Source organism: Callorhinus ursinus, unplaced genomic scaffold, assembly GCF_003265705.2.
Source record: "Callorhinus ursinus isolate GAN/ISIS: 27379988/994484 unplaced genomic scaffold, GSC_fseal_2.0 scaffold5, whole genome shotgun sequence".
Classification (NCBI taxonomy): domain Eukaryota; kingdom Metazoa; phylum Chordata; class Mammalia; order Carnivora; family Otariidae; genus Callorhinus; species Callorhinus ursinus.
The window spans coordinates 44,675,725-44,694,621 of NW_027397067.1; the positions used below are offsets into that span (position 1 = coordinate 44,675,725).

Consider the following 18,897-nt stretch of genomic DNA (forward strand, 5'->3'; position numbering starts at 1 on the left):
ATATAAGTGGTAGAAGTGGGCTTCGAACCCCACTGGAATTACTCCAAAGCCTGTGCTCTAAAAACTGTTGCCTTAGCTGCCTCTAAGAGTATCTTTTAGTTGACTGAGCTTTCCAAATTAACATGCCATTTCTACAATAAGCTGAAACATTTATGAAACAACTCAAAAGTGGGTCACCAAATTATCTTTATATAAGTGGGATGCTTGTAATGTTCGATGCTCTCTCTAACAAGTTCTCTTATCCCCAAGAATGGTATGTGTATGTGTAGGAATGTTATGGCTGCTTTGCTGTAATATGATACTCTTGAAAACACCAACTTTTTTGGAGGAGTGGTTAAGTCACCTGACGCATATTCTCTCAGAAGGATACCGAGACAGTTTTAAAAATGAGGCAGGCCTCCATATCTATGGAAGATCTTCAAGACGGAAGACAGCAATCTGTAGAGTAATATATACAGTTCCATGTATGTAAACAAGCCAAAACCTAGCTGGATGATCAAGTATGTAAAGAACAGAAAACTGCTGGTTCTACTCAAAACTCTTAGCAGTGGTTCTTTGGGGAGATAAATGGAATGGAGAGTGAGTGAAGGCTACTTCTACTTTTTAATCTATATACTTCCGTGTTGGAATTTATCCTACAGCAAGGAGGTATTCATGTAGTAGTTGTCTAAATTAAAAGATTTTAAAGGATCAAACACAAAATGATTATACATAGCCTGATTACAACAGTGTAGAAATGTACAAAGTCAAAATTAAGTTTTGAGAAAAAAATAGTTGGGGTTTTAACTTCATGGTCTCCCCCCCACCACCATCAGATAATGTGCTTTAATGTACAAATTAAACTGTTAAAAAATAAGTGAACAGAATCAGACCAAGGAAAATCTGCACGTCTATTTTATTTCCATTAGAAAAATATTATCTATTAAGATTGTGGTCCACTTCCTTCTCCTTTACCTCTACCATTCAAATTTCAGTACTTTAAGTTCACTCAAGTAAAAGCAGAATTATATAGCTGACAAGAGAACTATTTCACATCATTAAATTAAGAGGATTTAACTGAATTACAAGTGCTCTTAATTATTTATCAGGAATAGTAACAACTCCTCTCTCTTATGATTTATTTCCCTTTACTTTCATTTATTTGCGTAAGTATATAATGAGCGTCTCTTTCCCCACATCCAGGAACATGAGTGTGCGTGTGATTTATTACACCAGTAACTGGAGTTGTCATCTGATCCCCCACGCATGCTTAATTCCCCTTATTATATGGTATTTCCATAATGACCTCAAATGTTTAAGTCAATCATAAACTTTCCAACGTCGACTGTAAAAATTAAGATGTTAATTTGAAGACATTGTTAAAATTCCAGACTAAATAACGCCGGACCCACTTATAGCGACGCTGTTGTGAGAGGTCCTTGGACAGCGACTGCCTCAATCTCCACACGGCCTCCCTGCAAGGAAAATAACCAAGCAACGGTTAGGTAATTTTTTACGAATGAAGAGAGCTCTAGAATACCTACTAAAAAACATATACAACTGATAGCAATACAGCATTGTTAACATTACATTTTTCAAAGAAGGGAAGGATGGGGAAGCATTCACTGGCAGGCTCCCATGTCAGACACATTCAAGTGCATTAGCTCACAGGATTCTCTCGGCAGCTCTAGTGGGCAGCGTGCTCTCCTCAATCCAGAGAACGATATACATGGAAGCTTGGAGAGGTGGTTTTCACCTGTCCCAGGACACCGTGCTAAATGGCAGAGGTTCAAACCCATGTTTTGCAATTCCAAGTTCAGAGCTCCTTCCACTACACTAAATACCTTAGTTAAGTTTGAGAATACTGACCATTCCAAGTAACAACCGATTAAAACAATAAACATACCACTCATAGAAGATAAATTTTCTTTACAGAGAAGTCAGTAGGCTGCTTTTTTGTAGGCAGGAATACTGTGCTGCTAGAGGAGCTTCTCATCGCATTTGAATACCACAATATCAATGGTAAGAAAATATGTGGGCTACTGGTTTTGAGATTATTTTTCTAATGGAAGTCTGGATGTTTCATTAGGCAAGTGAAATTTTTTATTGCAGAGCTCACTACCCTGGCTCAGGGTATAGTCTCTAAGTATGTGAAAACAATACAGCTAGTATTTTACTTTTTCTTACAATTTAAGTCCCTGATTCTGTTGTGTTCATGTTCATGTGTGGCCTTGATTTCTAATTTTCTTAATATTTAAGACAAATTAAAAAAATTTCTGAAGTTTCTTAATCCCCCCTCCCCCCACCAGCATATAATATTGGGTATTTCCTTTTAGTCTTTAAGATCCTGGAAAGCAGAGATTATTTCTTTTTTTTTTCTTTAAAAAATTTCCTGCCAAAGTGCTTAGTTTGTTATACTCAGAAAACAACGTAGAAATTTACAATCGTGTACATTAGTCACTTTAAAGTGTACTTACTTTGGGCAAAGCAGCAACCTGGTAAGCAGCTCTTGCAGGAAAACTACCCTTGAAATCTAAATTTAAAAGAATTTCATTTTAGTTTTCAGACACTGTATTATGACTGCACAATCAAGACTCTGGTAAGTGCGTCACAGATCTGTCCATTCTTAGATATAAGCAACACTAAGAAAAGCTCACATTCATATTTGTTTGATAAAATATTTTACCATAGGATTCCTATGATATTGAATACTTTTTTAAAATGTCTTAGCTTTCTGGAAAAAAATGAAAATACATGCTTTTGAGACTTTGATCTTGTTTGATATGAATGGGGTTTTATGTTTAGAGCAATATTTATTGTGGTATGAACTCATTTAAGCATTCCAACAACCCTATAAAGCTTTATCCCCATTTTGCATGTGAGGAAACCAAGGCATAAAAATGTTAATTAACCAGCTAATGGTTCTGAGAGCCTGAACAGAGATGGTGTTGAGGCCGTATCACAGCAGTAAAAAATACAATCTCTGTGTTAAAAAAATTATTAGGAAGGCTTAAAAAACCTGAGAAGTGTACAATATTAAGCTTTAGGAAAATGAATTTGTAGGGTTGTAATATATTATCCTAGGGAGTACCACAGAAATGTCTTGGATCTTTTCATGGGGGTTCACTGTATGTTCTCAATCAGACTATTCTTTTAGGACAGGATCTATGGCCATTTCTTTAGCAGCTCCTATCACTCTTAATTCATAATGGATACTCAATAAGGTTAACAGATTCATTTCTTGTTAAAATGGAATACAGTAATAAAGCCAAATTACTTACACTGCTTATAGACTTCATTGACAGTGTTGAAGTCATTCATGTCAGCCAGCAAAACAGTTGTTTTTACCACTAGAAGACATATACGTTGTTATTAGGTTTAGCTGTTTGGTCTCACCCAAAATATTACTTAGAAAAACATATGGTTCTGTGACTGTCTTGATTAAAATGGGACTGAAATTAAAACAACTTTGAAAAGCAATGACAATATGGCATGATGTATTACTGGATGCTCAATGTTCTTCAAAAAGACCACAGAAACATCAGACAGAAATGTGAAGGCATATCAAGTTGCTCACCATTAGTGAAGTCACAGCTTGCAGCTTTCAGAATTTCACCCAAGTTTGTAAAAGCCTATGAAAAAAGGCAAGAAAGGCCTAAGGCACTGATGTTATAGTAAAGTTTTAATTCAACTCAATTAATCAATTGCTAATACCCGATTGAATAGCTTATGTTGCAGAAAAATTCTCCTTTTCTAGGAAATTCTACTCTTTCTAGACCACCTCTATACAAGTGAATTACTTCTTGGCTTTTGTTTAATGGAAATGAATCTTTTTGAAATATAGTGAGACCGTGTCTCCTTTTGTGAGTAAGAGACTGGACTGACGTCCCTTCTTCAGTGCTAGAGTGTGTGAAGTTCTTGGCTGACGTCCACTCAGCTGAAACAGAGAAAGCGCCTGGAGTTCCTAACTCTTTATCACTTGGAGGATAAGTATGAGCCAGTGAGCATTAAAATATGTTTTCTTTTAAAGCAATAACTGATTTTAAAGAGTACTTTTATCTTTTTCTCAAAAAATAGTATTAGTAAACTAGGTATATGCTTGACACTCTGGCCTTTGGGAAAACATCAGTTTTTACTCATTCCTTAACGTATTATTTTTTCAATTCATTATTCCTCTCCACTTTACTGGTCACATTATAATATTTGATATTTTTATGTCTAAAAAACAACTCACCTTCTAAATAGGTAACACATAGATATGGCAAAAAATTCAAAAGCTATAAAGATGCAAATACAGTGCAAAGATGTCTCCCACCTGGACTGCCCTTCCCCCCAGTTTCCTTCAGAGGGGACCACTGTTTCTGGTTCCTTCTATATCCTGTGGAGACAGCTGATGCTTATACCAGCATGAATATTCACCCCTGCACACGTGCACAAACACACGCGCGCACACACACACACACAGAGATGGTAGCGTACTGTGCAAGCTGTTCTGCATCTTGGTTTTACCACGTTAACAATTAATCTTGGGGGATTTTTCTGCATTAATTCAACTGTACGGCTCTAGCATGATTTATTTCACTAGTTCCTTATGGACAGACATTTAGGTTGTTTCTGACTTTGGATAATACAAATGACTTGGTGAATGCATAAAATTATAATTTAATTCTATTCATTGGATTAGAATTGTACTCCCCATTCTTATTTAAAAAAAAAAACCAAACATACTACACGTAATCTTCAATAGTTCTTACTAGCAAATGTTGACTTTTACTTTTGTGGTGTTTTTTTTTGCGGGTCAGTGGCCCTGATAAGAAATTTCCCAATCCAGGGACGCCTGGGTGGCTCAGTTGGTTAAGCATCTGCCTTCGGCTCAGGTCATATCCCAGAGTCCTGGGATTGAGTCCCGAGCCCCCTTCTCCCTCTGCCTGTCACTTACCCCTGCTTGTGCTCTTTCTCTGACAAATAAATAAAATCTTTAAAAAAAAAAAAAAGAAATTTTTCCAATCCATGTAGAAATGACAAGATGCTATCTGATTTCAATAATTTAATTGAGAGTTAAGTAATTTTATTGAGATAATGGACATCTAATATTGTATCAGTTTTAGGTACATAACATGACGATTTGATAATATGTATATACTGTAAACTGATTACCACAGTTTAGTGAATATCCAATAATTCAGGTTTGAAGTCACCTTGGAAGGTAGACTTTTTTTTTTTTGCTTGTTAAATGATTCCTCAAATTTTGAACTTTCTATTGACATAAAACTGTCTTAAATCAATCAGTAAGTAACTCTAAAAGCATTTATCTGATAATCTCTATAAAAAAATCAGCCAAGTAGATTCTTAATACCCCCCAGTATTAAAAAACAGTAAAGAAAGAAACTTCAAACGTGAAAAATGACTTACTTGTTTGGCTTCTTCTGCCACCCCTCCTGGCACAAGCTGTCCACTTGCAGGGTCCATGCCTAGCTGTCCTGAAATGTAAACGGTCCTGTCGACTAACACGGCTTGACTGCAATAAACAGAAATTCAGTGTATATAAAAGATATAAAATACAAAATTCAATGCTAAAAGATCTCTTTGCTAAGACACAAAAAGCACAAAATGTAAAATAAAAGAATTAATAATTGAATTTCATTCAAATTTAAAAACTTGCTTTTTGAAAGAGATCTTTAAGAAAATGAAAATATAGGTCACAGATTGGGATAAAATATTTGCAAAACATATATCTACAAAGAACTTGTATCCAGAATATATGAAAAACTCTTATAACTCAAAAAGAGGAAGATAAACAACCCAATAAAAAATGGGCAAGTGACTGAACAAGTATTTCATAAAAGAAGACATATGAAGAACTAGGGAGTACATGAAAGATGCTCAACATTACTCATTAGAAAAATGTAACGCAAAACCATAATAGATACCACTACACACAATAATATGTCACTAATAAGAGTAAGTATTGGTGAAGATGGGAAGCAACCAGAACCCTATACATTGTTGGTGGGAATGCAAAAACAGTACACACCTTGGAAAAGAGTTTGGCAAGTTTCTTAAAACCTTAAACATATGCTTAACATGCAACCCAGCGATTTCTTTCCTAGGAACTACCTAAAAGAAATGAAAATATATGTCCAAAGACCTTACATGAATGTTCAGAACAGCATTATTCATGACAGCAAAAAAACAAAACAAAACAAAAAATCCACTGCTAGATCCAACTAAAGACTACATATTATTTGATTCCACTTATATGAAATTCTAGAAAAGACAGAACAGAAGCAGAAAGTAGATTAGTGGCTTCCTGGGTCAGTGGTCATTGACCACAAATGTACAGTATGAGGGAATTTTTGGGGGGTGATGGAAATGTGCTAAAACTTGACTGTGGTGGCAGGTACACGGCTCTAGACATTTACAAAAATTCACGGTGGTCTACACTTAAAAATGGGTGAATTTTAATGTAACTCACACCTCAAAAGAGCTGTAAAATAACAGAAATGCAATGCCAAGAGCACTCTAAGAAAAGGAGTAATTATTCTCAGACAAGATTTCACCTGGGAGGTTACACCTCATTTCTGCAAAGTGCTTGCTGTTGGAAATGACTTGTAATGAGGATACTAAATTTCAGAATTAGGATAAAATCACAAGAAACAGAATAAGCTATGCACATAGAGACCTGAAAAAGAGCCAAGCAAATCAACTCAATTTTTTTTTTTTTTACTTTTTGGATAAAGAAAACCCCTCTGTCTCTCTTTTTAATTGTGGTTAAATACATTTACCATTTTAACCATTTTTAGGTACACAATTCAGTGGCAGTAAGTGCCACCATTTTTAAAATGTTGATAAAGAAACCTTAGTAGCAGTTTAAGTTCAGAAGTAAAATTTGTTTTACCATTTCCATGCTTATTTAGAAACAGCATCTTCTCATTTCTAATTTTACATTTCTAATACTACATTCTCATTTCTAATCTTCTAGTTCCCTATAGTGTTTTCCAACATGCTCTAAGCTTTCCTTTTATTTCATGATGTTTCCCCTGATTTTCCTGACCATATTTTTTCTTTATAATTTAAACTATGGCATAAATATATATATATTTTTTAGGTAAGCTCTGTGCTTGAACTCATGACCCTGAGATCAAGAGTCACATGCCCTACTGACCGAGCCAGCCAGGTGCCCCTATAATTTTTTCTTAATAATTTTTTGAATAAGAGAACATTCACATGGTTAAAAAATCTAGACACTATCCAAAGAATCTCAGTGAAAAATCTCTTCCCTTCTTTCCTTATTTTCCTTCTGCTCCATTTCCAGTCCCTAGAGATAACCAATGGTTTTCTTTACATATTCTTCCAAAGTTTTTTCATGCATATATGAATAAAAATGAATATATTATCTTCTGCCTGTTTTATACAACATGTAGTATACTAAACATCTTTTTTTTTTATACAACACGTAGTATATTAAACACTCCTCTACATTTTGCTTTTTTCACTCAACAATATATCCTGATCTTCCCATAACTGTATGCAGGATGCATCCTTATTCTTTTAACAGTTGTGTGGTATTTCACTGCATGGACATACTTTAACTAGTTACCTTTGATTCCAGTATTTTGTTATTGTAAACAAAACTACACCGAAAACCATCACACAGTTTTCCCTGGGCAAGTAACTAAGCCTTTTTTTCATCTGAACCTCAGAGGAGCTTTTCCCACACCATGTACAGGATCCTGCCTCACATCATAGCTCAGTCTGTTCTCATACTGTCTCTGGGGTGTGCCGGACTGTAAACTCCCTGAACACAGGAGCTGTGTCTTAGTGTCTCCAGCTGCACAGGGCTGAGGTGACTTTTTGCACATAGGGGGCACACAATAACTTCTTTTTGATGTTTTGCTCTCTAAAGGCTTACTAGCTTAAATGATTGGCTGTCAGTAAAGAATCTTTTTAGCAGGGCCTACTGGCTTATTGTGTGGGCTTTGGAGAGTGGAACAGGGCAGATTTAAACTTGGTAATAGGATTTAGAAAGTCTAGAAATTCTTCTCAACTATCTGGCTTTCACCCTAGCCCAGAAACAGGTAACTATTGAGTTTGTTAATGTGTAAGCTTTCCTCAGGTTGAAAAGCATCATCAGCTAACAAGGTTTCTTATTAACTGTCCTGTGTAGAACTAGGCTACCCTGGGCCCTTTGCAAAGTAACTTTAGCTCTCTCCATACATGAAACATAGTTTAAGCCCATATGTATTACCATTGGTCAAAAAATTTGTGATAGTAAAAAGGTATTCATTTATTCTCCGAAAATTAACAGACATCTAAGACTATCTGACCTATGTGAGTTATCTCTTATAGATTAGTAAAGAGATTGTTCACAAAGATAATAGTTGACCCTTCCTGATTACGGCATCCTACTATCCAGACAAGTCATTAGCCTCCAGAAAATTTAAAAGTGTACTGTTTTATTTCCAGGTCAAAGGGCAATAACACTTTCAAAAGCATCTTAGTAATAATTCTCATGTTGTAATCTATGCCACATGGACTATCACTTCCAAATTTCATGACTATTTGGGTAGTGTGCTAGCAAAATGAAAAGCAATGCAATATCATGATGTTGAAATCTCTCGAGGTTCTGTCCTGAGGTATTCCTGAAATGTGCTAAGCTGATTAGCTAATTGGTGACAACACCCCATCCATCAAAATGCCAGGGACTGAAAGTTAAACACATTTGAATTCATCCTGGAGGAGACCCAGAATTTTCAAAAACTGTGCTCACTACAAACTCCATGCACAAAAATTGGTTTCCAAATGGTTCTTCAAACATATCCCATTAACTTTATCAGGATATGACTAGTTAGTTGGAGTGTGGTTTTCTTCAAGATAAAATATTAAAAATTAGCACCATTTTTAGTGGCCTTGTATGATCTCTGGATACAAAGAAGCACAAGAGGACAATGTCCTAGAAAGTCTCCACACAGTGAAGCTGGTTGATGTTTTGTCTTTTTATTATATTGGTATATTCATTTGATTTCCTTCTTTTTTTCTTGCAGCTTTATAAAGACAGTTGATTCCGAGTCACCCAGGAATATTACTGTCACACTTGCTTTCTTGAACAAAGTACACACTTGAGGAAGGTGTGTGCTCTAGGGTCTATAATCACTTTGTGTTTGTTTCTGGTAAGGGCTGCTTTTGCTCTGAAGTAAAACCACTGAGTGACTGAGGAGGAGGGATCAGGGCAGAGGAGGAAAAAGATTACTGATTTTTACTTTTATTGTAATACCCCCTTAACTATTCTTAATGTCTTCCCCAAATAATTATCAGAGTACTCTTAAAAGAAATCTGATCATGTCACTTCCTCTTCAAAAACATTTGAAGACTCCTCAGTGAATACAAAACAAAGTTTATACTCTCCAGTTTAGATAGTTGGGAACGATCACAATCTAGACTTTGCTAAAACCTAATTTTTAGCAACAGGCAAAACAGCAATTCAGATTCAAAGTCCAACTCTGAAAACCAGTGTTTCCCAAAGTGTAGGTCACATGCAAACTGAATCACAGTAAGGAAAGGACTCCTTTTTCAATTCTCTTTGAGTTTTTCCATGGCAGGAGACAGCAAACTAATGATGAAGATTGAGCTCTAGAGCTCTGCCTAAGTTCAAATTCTGTCACATCCCGTCTTGGTGGTTGACCTTGAGCAAATTATTTAACCACACATATATCAATTTCACCATCTGAAAAATAAGTGCTGTCATAATAACTGTGTACATAAAGCACTAAGGCACCTAGAACAGTGCCTTGTGCTGAGTGAGCATCAATAAATGTTAGCAGTTATGACATCGATCCTCTCATTACATGAAGGAGAAAAGATACCAATTTTAGAAAACAAAGAAATTATCACTTTTAACAAAGAGAGCTGGCCTTGTGTTCTGAGCCAACTGTAGCAGCTTCCTAGGATTTAATTATACTTTTTATTTAATTGAGCTTATTTTTTTACTGTTACCTTCTACTGGTTTGTCTTCTATTTAGAGTACTCCTGTAAAATTTCGTTTTTAAATTTGTTAAAGGGAGCCTGCTTAAATAAAAGTGTTAAGTAAATAATGATACAGGTGGTACACAGATTTGGCAAATGAAAAAAAAAAGTCGTAGTTGGATTACCAAAACTTCCTCCAAAAAATCTTTATGCCATGTATTCTTCCACAATTATGCCTCAAGTCATTCCCTCTGACTTCCTGCTTAATTCCTTAACAAAGTAATTTAAAAATCACTTTATAACAGTACTATACAGATGGCAAACACAATCTTCAAAACCCAGCTCAAGGACTACCGCTTGCAGGAGCCCTCCTAGATCTTTTTCTTCCTCTGTCCCAAGTTACATCAATTTGTTTCTTCTCCTCTTTTGCCATCCCTCACCCCCCTGACCCTTTACTCCTACTGCATTTTGTTTCTAACCCCGCAATGGTAATTATTGTTCTGCATCTGTGTTATTTTTCATGGCAATGTGGTACAGAGGAGGGAGCTAGGGCCTGTTCAAATCAAGCTCTGCCACTTATGGACGGTCTGACCTTGGACAAGTTCACTTTCAGCTTGAGTCTTCCTTTTGTAAAATGAGGATGGGACTTAGAGAAGAAGGTTAGTTGTCATGGTGCCTGCCATACAGCATGCACGAAATGAAAATGTTTCTTTTTCTTTCCCCCACATGCCTGAATGTCTTTCACACTGCTTTAATTCTTACACGTTTTTTGTAGCCTCTGCAGTGCTTGGCATATAGTAGGTACTCAATATATGTCTATCATAGTTGAAGTGTTTCAGTTGTAGTTTTCCACTTGTGGTTATTTTAATAGTAAACAGATACTATATTTTAAAAAGGGAAAATGAGAAAAGGTTTACATGGTATACTTTAGTGAAGAATTTAAAATAACAAAAATTATATTAAGGGAAAAAAGTCTCCAAGAATGCATAGGGTAAGATCTAATAGTTTTAAAGCTGAGACATTTTAAGAAAAAAAAAAAAAGGATTTTTAAAAAAGAAATTAACCTTTTTATATTTGCAGCACTTCTGACAAGTGGAAATGCATGTACACAGGGTAGACTTTCTGGCCGGTATACATATATTTAGCTAGAGCATGTTGAGGCCATCTTAGCAAATGATTTTTGTTGATTTGTATTTGACTTTATTAGTGGGAAATGAGCATGGGCAATGAATTCATAAACATCCCAATGCATTTCTATGTGGACTGTAAAAATCAGTGCCTTGGATAGATGAGCATCTATTTGCTAAGCATTTCTGTGAAAAGAATTCAGCTCTCTCCAGATGGACACCCAAATCTGTTCACGGAATTTACTCCTTTGAATTAAGAGAGGGTTAGACCAAACATTATGCTAAAATGGAAGAAGTCAGTCACAAAGGACCACATATTGTAGGATTCCATTTACAGAAGTCCAGAACAGGCAAATCCACAGAAACTGAAAATAGATTAGTGGTTGCCAGGGGTTAGGGGAAAAGAATGGGGAATGACTGCTAATGGGTATGGGATTTCTTTTGGAGGTGATTAAACTATTCTGAGATTATATAGTGGTGATGGCTGCCCTATTTTGTGAGTATAATAAAAAAAAAAATCACTGAGTTGTACACTTTAAAGGGGTGAATTTTATGGGTGTGTGAAATACCTTGATAAAATGGTTACCAAAAAGAATACAAAACCTGACCCCTTACATCCGGCGAAGCGCTCTGGCCCTCCAGGTCCGGGGCAGAGTCCCTGGGAGCACAGACTCACATTCTTTGGGTCTCCGGGTGCTTTGACCCTTTCCCGGGGTGTTTCCCGAGTTCAGCGAGTTTGAGCAGGTTGGACCGGATGAAGCCCGAGGCCCGCCCCAGCTCTGACCCGGAGTGGCTGGAGCTCCGGACCCCCGATCTCACACGCCCAGCGTCCGTCCGCGCTCCCCCAAGCCTCGTTACCTGTAGGGACCAATGGCCCCTGGGGCTTTCGCAGTGCTGATCACCTTTCTGATCAGAGACGCCATGGCTAACCCTTTTATCTTGCTGCCGCTCCAAGAGAAGAATCCCGTACACCGCCTCTGTTAGCGTCTCACCAGACTAACCAGCCCAGGGGTCCAGTCCCGGGAGTAACTCTTCTCCCGGAGCGAGTTTGCTCGGCATTCTGGGAGTTGTAGTCTCAGCCAGGTTCCCGGCCACGTGGAGGCCGCGACTGCGCTGGCGCATGCGCCATTGCTCGCCGCACACGTCTCCACGGAGAGGGCTGTTGCAGAGCCTTGTCATTCTGACCCGGGGAGCCCTGGATTCCTCCCTCAGAGCCTCTGGCAGGTAGGTCGTGAGGGGCTGGTTTCCCCCAGGGTCCGCGAGTTAGGGGGGAGTATGTGACGGCCCCGCGCCGGCCCTCCGGCCCGGCTCTCCTCTCAGTCTTTCGTGGCTCAGACCCCGCTGACCTCCTCTTCCCTGGCAGCCTGCGCCTGGGCCCCGCTTGCCGCCCCGCGCCTCCTTCGGCCCCTGAGTTCGAGCCCCCTGCGTTTGTCATTTCCCCGTATTGTCCCGCCGGGCGGATGCCTTCCTCGGAATGGGCTTGCGCCCCCGTCCTGCCAGGCACTCTGAAGGAATGAGTTGGGTCATTAAGGGGACCACGCTGAGATCTGGGCGTCGTCCACCTTCCGCCCCTCCCATGTTCCCATTCATGAGTGCTCCTCCGGCTTCACAAGGTCTCTACGCATTCCCCTTAGGTCTGAACCGAGCCCTGGTGACTGGGATCTGATTTCAAAAGGGAAGATAGAAGATAGGCTGGTCTCTTGGCAGATAGTCATGCCGTGTCAGAAGGAGTGGTACTTGGCCAAATATTTCTCATTCTGTAAATAAATGTATTATAAGCACGCTTCACTCCATTTATGCTTGCAGTTTACATTCAACAAATATATGTTGAGCCCTATTTTGTGCAAGGCACATTGCTAGGTGCTGGAGGGACAACTGTGAAAAAGGTAAGATTCCTGCCCTGCCCTGCTTCTAAAACGTAATGTGAGAAGATCCTCGTCATTCCTTCTCATTTGTCCTACATGCTGGAAAGGTTTGGTTTTCCTACTTTCTGCTCAAGAGCCTTTAGAGCTTTTTCATTGGTTTGGGGCTTCAAGCATGTAATAAAATAGAACTTCCAGTCTGGTTTCCCTGGCCTACTCAGTTTTATGCCCTCCTACTGTCTCATCCCACTCAAGTCATCCAGAGTCTCACTCCTGACATCACACAGAAGATTCCTGAGTACTCTTTCTTCACTATCCAAATTCCAAACAACTGAAATTCTATTTTCTCATTGGCTTTCCCTGTGGATCCACATTTTCCCTTCTTACTCAGCGTCCTATTGTGCTATACTGCAAAATTTAGTCTTTTAATGTGTGTAGTCTTGTTCTCTAATTGTTTTGTGTCTTAAAAATAGTGAATAGAGGCAGACTGCCTGGTTTGGCTCCCAGCACACTTACAATCTTATTGGCCTTAGTCAGGTTATGTTACCTCTCTGTGCTTCAGTTTCTTCATTTATAAAATGGGGGTAGTACTAGTACCTCCCTCATAGAATCTTTGAGAATCGAATGAGTAAGGCGTGTAGACTAATGCTTGACACGTAAAGTTCTCCATAAACGTTAGCTGTTTAAGACAACCAAATTCTTTCAGGAAGGAGGCCACAACCTTATGCTGCTTTTGTATACACACAGCCTAAAACTAATGAGCAAGAATAGATAGCCAAAATGTTGTTAAATTTGATTAAACTGGACAATTAGGGGATGCTTTTTATTACAAAATAATTCACCATGTGATTCTTTAAATAAGGAGCTCTCGGGGCATTACAAGTAATTTAACTTGTGTAAAATGTTTCTTGTGAAACAAGATACCTGTATTCTTTTTTAATAAGATTTTATTTATTTACTTATTTATTTATTTGAGAGAGAGGGAGAGAGCGAGCGTGTATGTAAGTGGGGGGTGGAGCAGAGGGAGAGGGAAAAGCAGACTCCGCACTGAGCATGGAGCCAGGTGAGGGACTTCATCCCACATCATGACCTGAGCTGAAACCGAGTCGGACACTTAACCAACTAAGCCATCTAGTTGCCCCAAGACACCGGTATTCTTAAGGTAGGTTTTATATCAAGTCTAAATCACCAACTTTTTAGATCTGGAAGAAATCAGAGATCATCTGGTTAATTCCCAGGTTGTCAAACTGGAGTCCATTTTAAAGGGTGAAATGGTCAACCAGGTGATAGTAAGCTGTGTGAGAAAACATATGTCCAATTTATTTGAAGATTTTGGGGAAAACAGTTTTATAAAGCCTGGCACATATTTAGTGCTTGTTAAAGCTAAATGAGTAAATGTGGAAACACAAAAACTGAATAATATACTGAAACTCACCCAGTTGTTCAGGTAAGAGTTAAGATTGCTTCTGGAAGCTATTTTTAAGCAAAATCCTCAGACCTCATAAGAATATAGTCTATATTCATTCTCTTCTGGTGTTAGAACTGTTTGAGGACCACCACTAGTTCAGTATGCTAAGTTTTTAGTCTGGTATCAAAGCTTACCCCAATCCCCGAGTCCCAGCCTGCTCCTGGCCTATTCTAGTGCTGAGTAGACCAGGGTTCCCAGGTCGTGCTCTGTCTTGCTGGGTAAGTTCTGATTCAAGCAGATAATAGTAGGTGAACTAAATTGTTCTGTAAAATCATTCTGAATGGTTCTTAATGCAGACTGATCTGAACCATGTCATTCACTAGCTGACTAGTTCTACAGAACTTCATTTACTTCATGTGTATATGTATATGTATATATATATAATTTTTATTTTATTTTATTTTTTGTAGTGCAAAATGGTGGTTTTATTAAACAAGGGGACAGGACCCATGGGCAGAAAGGACTGCTGCCCCCCACCCCCAATCCCCCCCCACCCCCACAACCCCCCCATATATTTTTTAAATTTAAAAAAGTGGTTTTGGGTGTACATGTAGTTGTCTTTCATTTAGGTGAAAGCAGAATGGAATGAGAAGGTGAAATGACATAATCTCTGTTATTTCAGTCTGCCTACTCTGGCCTGCTCAGTTTTATCTTCTCCTCTCTCTTCTCACTCTGTTTGAGAATAATAGCAATTTAAATGAAGCCCTTAGATTTTGCAAAGTGCCATGCTCAGTATATTATGTACATTACTTTATTCTCACAGCAACCTTGTGATGATTCCCATTTATAGAGGGGACTGAGGCTCAAAGAGGAAAAGTAACTTTCCTACGATTATGTAACTAAAAAGTGTTAAGGAAGGTATTTGACCCAGATCTGTCTAACTCCGAAGGAAGGGTTCTTAAATACTACACAGCACTGGTTACTCTTAATTTTGAATGAAGCCCTGCATTGGGAAAGAGGTAAGTGAATGGGTGGTAGTTAATTCAGTGGCATTCAGTAGGAGTGGTGCGATTCTTGATGTGGCAGTCTGTTAGTTTGTGCAGGTGTTTTTGGTTGGCATAATGAGTGGGTAACACTGCTGGCATTTATCAGGCAGGGCCCAGGGATGTTAGACATGCTGGAGTGTGTAGGAAAGTCCCACAGTAGCCTAATACCTGTTTTACATAAAAGCACAAAGGATCAGTTACATGGTTTTAATATACACTGCATTTTCCAAGAATGCAATAAGTCAAAACAAGACTATCCTCCCTACCCCTCCCCTCCTTTTGCTACTTTACCAAGGGGTGTTCACTAGTTTGGAAAACTGTGTCACCAGTGGCATTGCTGCCTTCTCTTTGAGGCACAGTACAACCCGCTGTATTACTGTACCTTTGTTGCATTCGTGGTAATTCTCTGTATAGGTACCAGGAAAGACTAGTATAAAAATACTGAAATGCTTTGGGAATGGCTTGGCTCTGCTACTCTGAGCTGCTCTCCTTTGCACAGGATTCTTCAGATTTCCCTATAGTCAGTAAGAACAGAGTTAATGCCTATGGCATGGGGGCTTCCAGGCTTCTTTTCCAGCTTGACAGATTGTACCCGTGCTTGTACTGGTGCTTATGTTGTGCTGATTATACCCGAGTTCAGAATACCTCCCTGTTATATAACGTCACCCAGGAGTGGTGAAATACTTACATACAGAAAGTACACATTATTTTGTTATTTAGTTCTCCTTTATGGTATAGTCAGGGCCATATTATAGGATATATACTGGTAAAAGTTATGTGTCTAGTAGGTTATGTTATTAATGAATTTCATTTCAAAATAGAAAACGTGTTTCAAACCATTCAGAAAAAAGGGGGAAGGGACGCCTGGGTGGCTCAGTCAGTTAAGTGTTTGACTCTTGATTTCAGCTCAGGTTATGATCTTGGTCTTGAGATGGAGCTCCTCATCAGACTCCACACTCAGGGAGTCTGCCCAAGACTCTCTCCCTCTCTCTCTGCCTGTTCCCCACTACTCTTTCTCTCTCTCAAATAAATAAATCTAAAAAAAGAAAAAGAAAAAGGGGGTTGTTGAGTTTGAGAGTTGCAAACTACTGAGTAAAGCCATCAGGCTCCCCGAGGGTTTTGTCCTTTATCCTTATTTTAAAGTGCAATCTTTTGGCTGTTACATATTAAAGGTACAGGGGCTCCTGGGTGGCTCAGTTGTTAGGCGTCTGCCTTCGGCTCAGGTCATGATCCCAGGGTCCTGGGATCAAGCCCCGCATTGGGCTCCCTGCTCAGCGGGAAGCCTGCTTCTCCCTCTCCTACTCCGCCTGCTTGCGTTCCCTCTCGCTGTCTCTCTCTGTCAAATGAATAAATAAAATCTTTAAAAAAATAAATAAAGGTACAGCTGGCCTCATCTCTGTGGCAGAAATGAAAGCATCAGTAATTTATGTTCAGTTTTTGTAGAGGGTATCATATCAGAATAGTGTGTATTGTATTTCATTGATTCAGGTGGCTCTTGTTTCACCTAAGAATTTTTGCTGTGGCAGAGGGTTCTTATCTCATACCTCATTATTCATTCTTTGAGTGGACTTTATGCTGTGTCAACATTGGGATATGATTGAATTTTCTGATGATGCAATCTGAAATATACTAATAATGGTCTCTTTGATCAATAGAATTATTTTTCTCCTATTGAATTGGGTTTTTGGTGTTAATACCATTCATGGCTCCCCTAGAGATGCCTCTGGTGATAAATCACTGCTGTAGATCAGTATCGTGATAATATTTTGATATCATCAGCCCACCTATAATAAATGAAGAATCAAATTTTGAGTTACATGAATATTTATTTACTAAATGTATTTTAATTTTGCATGGAAGTTCCCTTTGCTTGTACTAAATTTATTACTTTCTTTCCAGAAATGTCTAATGCAAAAGAAAGAAAACATGCTAAGAAAATGAGAAACCAGCCCACTAATGTGACTTTATCTTCTGGCTTTGTGGCCGAAAGGAGCACAAAGTACCATAATGGAGGTGGGAGACCTTTCCAAGCTCAAAAACAAGGTGAGAGACACACAGTACTCTCGCCACTCTGTTTGGATCAAAATGCTTTTGTTTTTTTTTTTAAGATTTTTACTTTATTCGAGAGAGAGAGAGCACGTGCATACGAGCGTGAGCACACGAGCGTGAGCACACGAGCAGGGGGAGGGGCAGAGGGAAAGGAAGAAGCAGACTTCCCACTGAGCAGGGAGCCCAACTTGGGGCTCAATCCCACGACCCCCAGATCATGACCTGAGCTGAAGGCAGACGCTTAACTGACTGAGCCACCTAGGCGCCCCTTTTCAGCTCCTTTTGATAGTTACTATTTAAATAGTAAATGACCTGCATTAAAAACAGATACAGTTGACCCTCTTTATTCACACATTTTGTACTTGCAAATTCATCTAGTCGCTAAGCTGATTTGTAACCCATTCGTGGACTTGCAAAGAGAGGGAAAAATTTGAGTCACCCCATGTGGACGTTCTTAGCTGAGGTTCCCAGCTGCCTTCTTGCTTCTGCTTTCTTACAGAGATGACCAGAGTGGGGAGACTGTGGCAGGGCGGTGCAGCAGAACACAGGGAGCTCCCTCTCTGACTGGGGATTGAGTTCCTGTTGTGGGCAGCCTCAGGCAGATCACTTAGCACTTCTGAATCTCTTTTTTCCTTTGTAAATAAAGGAAACAATGTACCAGGATGAGTTGTTTTTATGATATGAGATTGCAATTGATGTGATATGTGTGTGTGTGTGTGTGTGTGTGTGTGTGTGTGTGTGTGTGTATTTCCTCCAGGAACAGTGCTTCAGTATTTGCTTATTCAGTGTTCTTTGTGACTTTATAGTGCGTAACTACTGGGAATAAGAATTGGCTGTATGTATCTTAGAGCTGGTATATCTCTACCTTAACACAATTACTATTAAATTACACTATTTTAGGGATGCCAGGTAGTTCAATTGGTTGGTTAAGCATCTGCCTTCAGCTCAGGTCATGATCCCAGGACCGATTGAGCCCTGTAGCGGGCTCCCTGCTCAGTGGGGAGCCTGCTTCTCCCTCTGCCTGCCACTCCCCCTGCTTGTGCTTTCACTCTCTGATAAATAAATAAATAAATAAATAAATAAATAAATAAATAAATCTTTAAAAAAAATTACACTATTTTATTTCCTAAAAGAAGGACAGTGTGTTTATTGTATCTGCATTTAACTTGTGTGCTGATTATAGAACCTTATAGGGTGATATGAAGGTAATAGTGTTCGTTGTGTAGCAATAGAAAATGCCAGTTTGGGAAGACAGCAATCAGGTGACTAAAGACTTTTGGGGGACCCTTTAAAGAAGAGTGTGCACTGGGTCTGATTAAGTAAGTTTTAGACTCATATTCATAAGATTTAGATTCAGATCCAGCAGTTGATGCCTACTATGCCATGTAATAAGCCTTCACACATACTATCTCATTTAAACCTCCCAGTGACAAACTTTGTAACATGTTTCATGGTTTACAGGG

The 18,897-nt window shown here is 38.9% G+C and overlaps 2 protein-coding genes across 4 annotated transcripts in view; one reads left to right on the forward strand and one right to left on the reverse strand.

The window, feature by feature from the left end:
- Window positions 1-877: 877 nt before the first annotated feature.
- On the reverse strand, window positions 878-12,115 carry RIDA (reactive intermediate imine deaminase A). The gene is made up of 6 exons (XM_025871491.2): window positions 11,928-12,115; window positions 5,392-5,497; window positions 3,557-3,611; window positions 3,261-3,329; window positions 2,457-2,512; window positions 878-1,454 (listed from the first exon to the last, which is right to left on the reverse strand). The coding sequence occupies exons 1-6, from the start codon at window positions 11,990-11,992 to the stop codon at window positions 1,392-1,394; spliced, it is 414 nt and encodes a 137-aa protein (XP_025727276.1). The 5' UTR covers window positions 11,993-12,115; the 3' UTR covers window positions 878-1,391.
- Window positions 12,116-12,199: 84 nt separating this feature from the next.
- Window positions 12,200-18,897, forward strand: part of POP1 (POP1 homolog, ribonuclease P/MRP subunit) — a 35,817-nt gene continuing 29,119 nt past the window's right edge. For 2 of the 3 annotated variants that reach the window (XM_073892999.1, XM_073893000.1), the window contains exons 1-3: window positions 12,208-12,293; window positions 12,704-12,955; window positions 17,285-17,428. In XM_073892999.1, coding sequence (XP_073749100.1) covers window positions 17,287-17,428 — 142 coding nt within the window. In that variant the 5' untranslated portion in view covers window positions 12,208-12,293; window positions 12,704-12,955; window positions 17,285-17,286. Of the gene's footprint in view, window positions 12,294-12,703; window positions 12,956-17,284; window positions 17,429-18,897 lie in introns of all 3 variants that reach the window. The other variant, XM_025870895.2, reaches the window with a different exon arrangement.